At 38.9% G+C, this 7,915-nt stretch overlaps 1 protein-coding gene across 1 annotated transcript; it reads left to right on the top strand.

Annotated features, from left to right (window-relative positions):
• The first annotated feature begins 2,244 nt into the window (after positions 1-2,244).
• etfb (electron transfer flavoprotein subunit beta) lies at positions 2,245-7,769 on the top strand. Its single transcript, XM_067600860.1, has 7 exons — positions 2,245-2,405; positions 4,017-4,175; positions 4,733-4,891; positions 5,029-5,091; positions 5,786-5,944; positions 6,199-6,414; positions 7,076-7,769. The coding sequence occupies exons 1-6, from the start codon at positions 2,352-2,354 to the stop codon at positions 6,367-6,369; spliced, it is 765 nt and encodes a 254-aa protein (XP_067456961.1). The 5' UTR covers positions 2,245-2,351; the 3' UTR covers positions 6,370-6,414; positions 7,076-7,769.
• The last annotated feature ends 146 nt before the right edge of the window (positions 7,770-7,915 follow it).

Genomic DNA, 7,915 nt, shown 5'->3' with positions numbered 1-7,915 from the left:
TGTTTTTCTTGCTGTATTTACTCCTGTTCATACCATTAAGAGATCCCTAATGCGCTTTCAGTGTAACTGATTAACAAAATCCACAGACCTCCTTCCAAAAAATATGCAAAAATGCTCGTATGAGGCTTCAGCCCTCCAAATAAGTCAAATCAAGTAGGTATCTTTCAAAGTTACTGTCATTCTAGTGCTAAATTCCTTCTTATTGTTACTATCCTTCCACTGTTGAACAGGAAAACACTTTTGAGACACAAAGAGGGAAAAGACTTGAAGATATCCTCTTAATTCGACTAATTTGGACAGCAGAAGCCTCATATTATCTTCCACTGTCACTTACATTGTAAGTGCATTTGGAGGGGATCTTATGATAGCCAGTACTAACAGAGGAATAATTACAATGAGGGAAACCTGTTTAATGTTAATATGGGACCTGAGTTTTGTTTTAAGACAGACTTAAAAAAATTGTGACCCTGTTCTTTAAGAGAATGTGAAAAATGGTCACACAAGACCAATTAAAATTAAAAACAAAAACTGTTTAATTTATTAGTATCCTAAAAGTAATATAAATGTTGCAAAATGCATCTATAATGTAACAAAGGGATAATGATCTGGCTCAGAAATGAACAAGCATTATAGGCTATGAAACATTTGTAGTCTGTGATACATGTTTATTATTGATCCCCGGAGAATGAAGGGCTTACAAAATGCAATGTCTCCTATAAATTTCACATCATTTATGGTTATTTAATTATCATTTTATGAATGTCATTTGAGCTGTTTGTCAAACCCAGCAGCAAAACCCTCTTCTTATAGTTTAAAACTACTTATCAAAGCAAACAATGATCAAGTGAGATTTTTATTTTATCTGTTATGGAAAGGAGAGGAAATGGTGTAATCACTTGCCCAGAATACACACAAAGGAACATTTGCAATGATATTTTGGTCTAGTTTGACAATCTTAAGTGAATGTTGTCATACTGTAGGTGGTTTAAAAAGCAGCTGACACAGGTCCACAGAAGATAAAGAAATCAGGCACAAGATATGAGCAAGAACAAGATGAACAGGATCAAGGAAAATTTTCCCTTAAATCATGGATCCATAGTTATTTATGCTTATGCTTGCACATTACTTACAAAACAATCTGAACATATCCTAATCCACATCTATACTTTTTGGATGCAGAGCCAGACAGCTATCCACAGTTAAAGCTGTCATTGAAGTTTGTCCCATCGGATCCCAACAACCATCTCTCTTGGTTTCAGCACATTTATAATGTATAAAAATGGGGAAAGGAATAAGCATCTGCAGGAAGTGGTTTTCTACCTACATCCCTCCAGATGTTATGAATATGGTTATATCATCGCTGGTTCTTCTAACCCACCTTTAGTATTGCTCTGGTGTTTGGTCCACAGCCTAAAAAGATGGACATAAAAAGGTTTCAGTTAGTTCAAAACAGAACTACTAGACTAGCTCTGCACTGTTCATATCACACAGGTATTGACAAAATGCCCCCCATATTGTCCTGACTGCCTGTCATAACCAGACCTCAGCTAAGTAGTCTGTTGTTTATTTGGAAAACCATCTTCTGAGGTAAACCTTTTTGGCTCAGTGTAAATACACCAGCCAAAAACAACCTCTTTATACAATAGAAAAAATAAATAAGCAATAAACAATTATACAAGAGACAATTAGATTGAAGATATTTATCATTATACAGCGTTTTTATTTTTTTTTATTTTTTTCTATTTCTCTCTGATGTGAGAAGAAACTTTATCCTAAGAATAGCCAGACTTGATTCAAAGGTAAATTATTAAATCATAAAGGTGACCAAGTCATGTTTTGTGTAAATTGACATGTATTATTTGAAGCTAAAGTGACATGACCCTCATTATGTCATTCTACTGTTTACTGTGAACTTTGCCCCACATAAGCGGAACGTTTCTTCTGTTGGTTTTGTTTTCGACACAGATCAGAGGAGCACCACAATAATTCACAGGTGATTTGTCGTAATTGATAGATTTTAAGCTGTTTAAACGATAAGGTAATCGATGATTAGGGATTTAAGGTTAATTTCCCCAAATTCTACATAAATTTTAGTCATCATTCATTCAAAGAACCCGAAGCGCAGATGACTTCGTGTTGAAATTAACAACGACTTTAACCGCGTCTCAGCCAATCAGCGTAGAGAGCGTTCATTTATCTTGCTTCTCATTGGCTTGAATGGTAGGCGGTCCCCTCAACATCCGCCACTGGAATCACCCTAAAATAATTCCGTCCTCTCCTCCTTTGCTGAAGGTTCATTGCGGTGACTGTGTCAAGTTAGCTGTGTGCAATAGTTCAACGCCTCTGCTATAATGTCTGGCCGTGTTCTCGTTGGAGTTAAGCGTGTCATTGACTACGCAGTTAAGGTAATATCCTTCGACTGTTTCAACTGGGTCGCTTTCGTCTTGAAAGAAAATCCCCTCTGCTCACTCTTTTGACTTTCTGTGTTCTGCTAGCTAACGTTAGCCTGCTGCGGCCAGCTGGCTGTAGCACAGGACCACATATTGGACAGGTTACCTGTCAGGTTGCAGCTAGTCACATTACAGAAGGCAGGATGATGAAAAGTTAAAGTGGTCCGTAAGCAACGCTGCAGAGTATGACTACTTTCTAGTTACCTGAACAGCTGTCTGGTCGATGATTTCAAATTGTGTAACCTAACGTCTGGCAGCCCCTTTTGCATGTTCTTCTCTTAACCCAGGATCATTTTCACATTTTAAACGAGCCTGTAAGACCATGGCGTATGTTGCTGTCACACAATAATTGTAATCTCAAGGTGTCGCTTTCACTTCTAGCAGGGATACTGTTTCTCAACGATGAAGCACAATACCATAGTCAATATGTGTTTGCAGCTGTTTCTTGTGGCAGCAAGATCACTCCTGCCTCAGCTGCTCTCAGCAGGATCCGTACAGTATCAGTGCTCTATCCTGACTAGAGCTGCAACGATTTGTCGATTAATCAGTCAGCTGATTGAAAGAAAGTTAATCTGCAACTATTTTGTTAATGGAGTCCTTTGGTTCAAGCTTCTCAAATGTGACAATTTGCTGTTTTTCTTTGTCATATATAACAGAAAAGTTGGTTTGAACTGTTAGACAAAACAAGCAAACTGAAGAATCACCGTAGGCTCTTAGATATTGTGAATGCCACTTTTTACTGTACGATTACTTGATTCGTCAAGAAGATAATCAGCAGATTAATAGATATTTTAAATAATTGTTAATTGCAGTTCTACTACTGACATATTCTGTTCCCAACATTATCAGACAGACTATCAAAATCTAATGTGTCAAGAGAAGCAACTTTTGTTTAACTTGTGGTTTGGAAAGTACATATTTTTGCTTGTTATGTTTGTTTTTATGTCCAATCGAATTGAATCTGGCTCGATTATTGCAAGAACAATTATTTTAAGGAATTTTCAAGAGGAATGCTGTATGTGTAGCATTATATGATGCAGATATTGTAGGCAATAGTTGTGCTTCCTCCTTTATAGCTCTTTACCGTTTCAGCTTGACGATGCCTCCGAGCACAAAGCCAGATCCATAAAGAAATTGTTTTCCCATTTTGGTGTGGAAGAACACGACTGGCTCGCACAGAGCTCTGACCTCAACCCCCTCCAACACCTTTGTTATGAATTTGGACTGCGTGCCAGGCTTTATCATTCAACATTGGTGCCAGAGCTCACTAATGCACTTGTAGCTGAATGAGAGCAACTACTTCAGCCAGCAGTCTTCAAAATCCTGTGGAAAGCTTTTCAAGAGGAGTGGAGGCTGTTATAGAAACATATTGATACCCACATATACCTTTTGTTTAATCATGCATCATTAGACGTCTTTCCTTTTCACCTTAAGACACACTGCTGGCTCACTGCCTATGTCTCTGTCATCTTGTCTGACAGTTTGCCGTAGAATCTAGGCTGTCTGGATTGTTCATCATCCTGCACCTCCACGATGACTCTGTTTTGCCATCTTCTTTCTCCTCAGATTCGTGTGAAGCCTGATAACAGCGGTGTGGTGACGGATGGTGTTAAGCACTCAATGAACCCCTTCTGTGAGATCGCTGTGGAGGAGGCGGTCAAGCTGAAGGAGAAGAAGCTTATTAAGGAGGTTGTGGCTGTCAGCTGCGGGCCACAGCAAGCACAGGTGGGTAGATGGGACCAGTCTGTGCACACCTGCCTTGTTAACCAATGCCCTGGAGAAGTACAGTGTACTGTGGCACGTTGCCTACTTTCAGCTTTATCTGCAATATTTTTTTAAGATATCATTATTAAAATAAGGATAATTGGATTATTTTTCATTTCTACAATAATACATATATAACTTTAACTTTATATCACACATTTCATTTTAAATAAATAGCTGGAATTCCATGTGTATAAACTGAGGATATTTACAACATTCAGTCACATTTAACCAGCATTTCAGGTCCAGAATGTTTAATTAGTCATACTTTAATTGATCAGGGTGAACTTAAGAGGCATTAGAAAGTATTGTGCACCGATGTATTTAAAAGTAGTCATTGTTAGAGTCATTGATATTGAGATAAATGTGATATAAATGTTAGTTCATATAGCCCTACCATATTGTGTTGTAAACCTTTTGGGCTTGGTCACAAAGTATAATTGGAGAGCTGTGTTACCTAATGATTCCAGTTTCCCCCTAATACCAGTTCCTTTGGCCTGCATTTCTCTCTGACACAGGAGACCATCCGTACTGCCCTCGCCATGGGGGCAGACCGTGGCATCCATGTCGAAGTGTCTGGGAAAGACTATGACACCCTCGGACCCCTGCAGGTCTCCAAGATCATGGCTGCTTTAGCCAAGAAGGAGGATGCTCAACTTGTCATCTTGGGCAAACAGGTGAAACATCAGGATTAATTTCTCTTAATATACTCATTTAAAATCAGATCACACTTTCTGATCTCATACTCTGATGAACAGTCAGGTCTTTCTCTGCTGTGACCTCCCATTTAATGTCTCTTCTGTTGCTTTCATAGGCCATCGATGATGACTGCAATCAGACTGGCCAGATGACCGCAGCCTTACTGGACTGGCCTCAGGTGAGCTCTACCATTAAATAGTCACCTGTCCCAAAAAAATATTCATTACTAGTATTAAGTAATTACTTTAAGTTAACATGACCACAGTTTATCCTTAACCAGCGTCAAATGTGTGACACAGCAGTGCTGATATCAGGCTATGTCCCTGTGTGCCTTATCAAGGTTAGCAGAGACTAGTTTGTGTCAGTAAGAACTACAGTGATCCTGCACATATCAGCAGAGCAGGTCAAAGGTGCTTGGGTGGTTGGGGTGAAGTTCCACTGGCTGGCCAATAGATGGAGCACTTTGACATGTTATCTTGCAGTCTGAGGCTCAGATTATCATGTAAATCCAGGCATCTAACAATCTCATTTCCAATGTCACTACCATTTTCATATCTGTTCTATCATTTTCATGCCATTTTTACTCACATATTATTACTTCTGTTACTACTGTCCTTTTTTATAAACGATAGTTCATTCCTGTATTTACAGTTAAAGTGTTGTTAGATAAGCCAGCCAGCAGATGGTGCACACCGACTACCTCATGACCTGAAGTGACCGCACACTGTTTTTGTCTCCTCTTAACATTGCAGGTTCAGAAATGATGACGTGAGAAAATTAGCTCACAATTTCAGAGGAACTTCTTTGAAAAGAGTTACTTTTGTTCCTGTATTTAATTTTTTTTCAATTTGTGCTGTATCTTCTTGCTGCAGGGAACCTTTGCGTCAGAGGTATCACTGGAAGGAGACAAGATTAAAGTGGTGAGAGAAATTGATGGTGGCCTGGAGACTATTAAGATCAAGACACCAGCAGTGGTGACCGCAGACCTTCGACTTAACACACCCAGATATGCCACTCTCCCTAATATCATGGTAAGAAGCAGGAAATTGTGCTTGGAAACACAAGAGGCAAGAAAATCATATTGTCCCTTTCAGAAATTTTTTTGGAGTTGTATTCTGAAACAAACAAAAAAAAGGCATACAGCCAAGTTCAATAAATCTCGACAAGTGTTTGGTTCTATACAGGTCTTTTCATAATTGATTGGTACTTTTTAAAAACAAAGTCTCTCGAGTAAAACATGAAGTAGCATAGATGTTACTCATCTCCTGTGTTTCCCTTCTTTCAGAAAGCCAAGAAGAAGAAGATAGCTAACATGAAACCTGCAGACTTAGGGGTGGACCTGACTTCACGGTTGGAGGTGGTGAGAGTGGATGAGCCCCCACAGAGGCAGGCAGGAGTGAAGGTGGAGACAGTGGACGACCTGGTGGGCAAACTGAAGGAGTCAGGGAGGATATAAAGCCTGTAAGGGCATAAGCCAGGGAGCACAGGACTTAATAGAAGGGTAAGCATCAATGTACCTGCTTGGAACCATTAGACTTGGTCATCAACCAATTTACAATGATTTGTAAAGATTTTTATTATGATACTGGAGTTCTCCTTTACAGTCTTTGAATTCCAGTTCTCGGAAAAGGTTGGCGGCATGCCTATAAAAGCACACACGGGGGCGTTGTTATGCTGGCTTTATTTGACTCAGTGTAAAAAAGCAAAGGCGGCTTAGTGATGGATCTTCTTTACAGCTTTAATGCAAGATCTCTGTATAAAAGAGCCTAATGTCTTCCTGGAATTTTAGGGTCCTCCCTCGTATGTTTATAGGTAGGCAATAGGCTAAGATTTATTTTAACGAAAGGTTTATAGGAAACCTATAAATCAAAATGACATTATTCTGAACAAAGCTACACTTACACACTTGATACGCTCCAAGCTTCTGCATGCATGCGACAAAGTTGTCTCATGTGATGAATGATATGATTGTTTGCTTGGAATATTAATGTTATATCCTCTTTATCACCAACTTTTCATTGTTTTTTAAAAAAAAAAAACTAATTAATTGCTTTGACCAAGAGGATCATGTTTCTTGCGATGACAGAAGCAAAACTAATTTAAGATTTTAATTGGAACTCTTGTCTGTTATTGCATATCTTCATTCTCCTTTCTCATTGTAGGACTCTAATGAATAAATGGACTACATTACATAAGCATATCCAGAGGACGAGCTTATGTATCCGTCTAATCCCTCTGTTTGAGACTGTGACTCCTGAGGATATGCAGGGAGGTACTGACAGGAGAGGAGTACTGAGAAACACTGTCCTGCAGCAGACCCAGACAGCCCCAAAAGGATCATCTTGTCTTTTATGTGCATTTTAACTTACATGGAAGGTTCATCTGTATCATAGGCTACTAATCTACCATTAGATGACTTGATATGGATTACCCTACAGTCTTTATGCAATAATTAAACCCAGAAACCTCCAATCATTCATGCTGCTGTTTGTATTGCACTGTACATTAACGCCACCAGTACGATGCATTTCACCAACAGTCACTTGATTCAGCTGTTCTCATCTTGAAAATCTGTGGTCACACATGTTCAGGTGTGCAGTTTCTGTAAATGATATTTGTAAATATGGACCCAAACATGTTGAGATGACTATGTCCTTCAAGATTAATGCCATGTCTGCTGATGTAATTTGTATAGTTTGTGTGATTTCAAACTGGGTCTCAGGACTGCCTAGATTGTGTCTCTCAGTATGAGTAGGGGAAGATGATCTGAATTTTACCATAAGCGCCTCAATTCTCTGATTGTACAGAACATTACGATAACAATAAAACAGCCAGTCTTTTTCATATCCAAATCAACCTGTGACTGTTCTTTTGGCATTTTTTTTATTGTTTGAATGCAGTGCTTGTCTCACAAAAACAGTTCCCCACAGATAGAGTTGAAGTTGGAAGTTAACAATTATGTCATTAAAACTCATTTTTTAACCACTCCACAGATTTCATGT

Source organism: Thunnus thynnus, chromosome 10 (assembly GCF_963924715.1).
Source record: "Thunnus thynnus chromosome 10, fThuThy2.1, whole genome shotgun sequence".
NCBI lineage: Eukaryota > Metazoa > Chordata > Actinopteri > Scombriformes > Scombridae > Thunnus > Thunnus thynnus.
The sequence above is the reverse complement of the archived record's forward strand: the minus strand, read 5'-3'. Positions and strand labels throughout refer to the sequence as shown.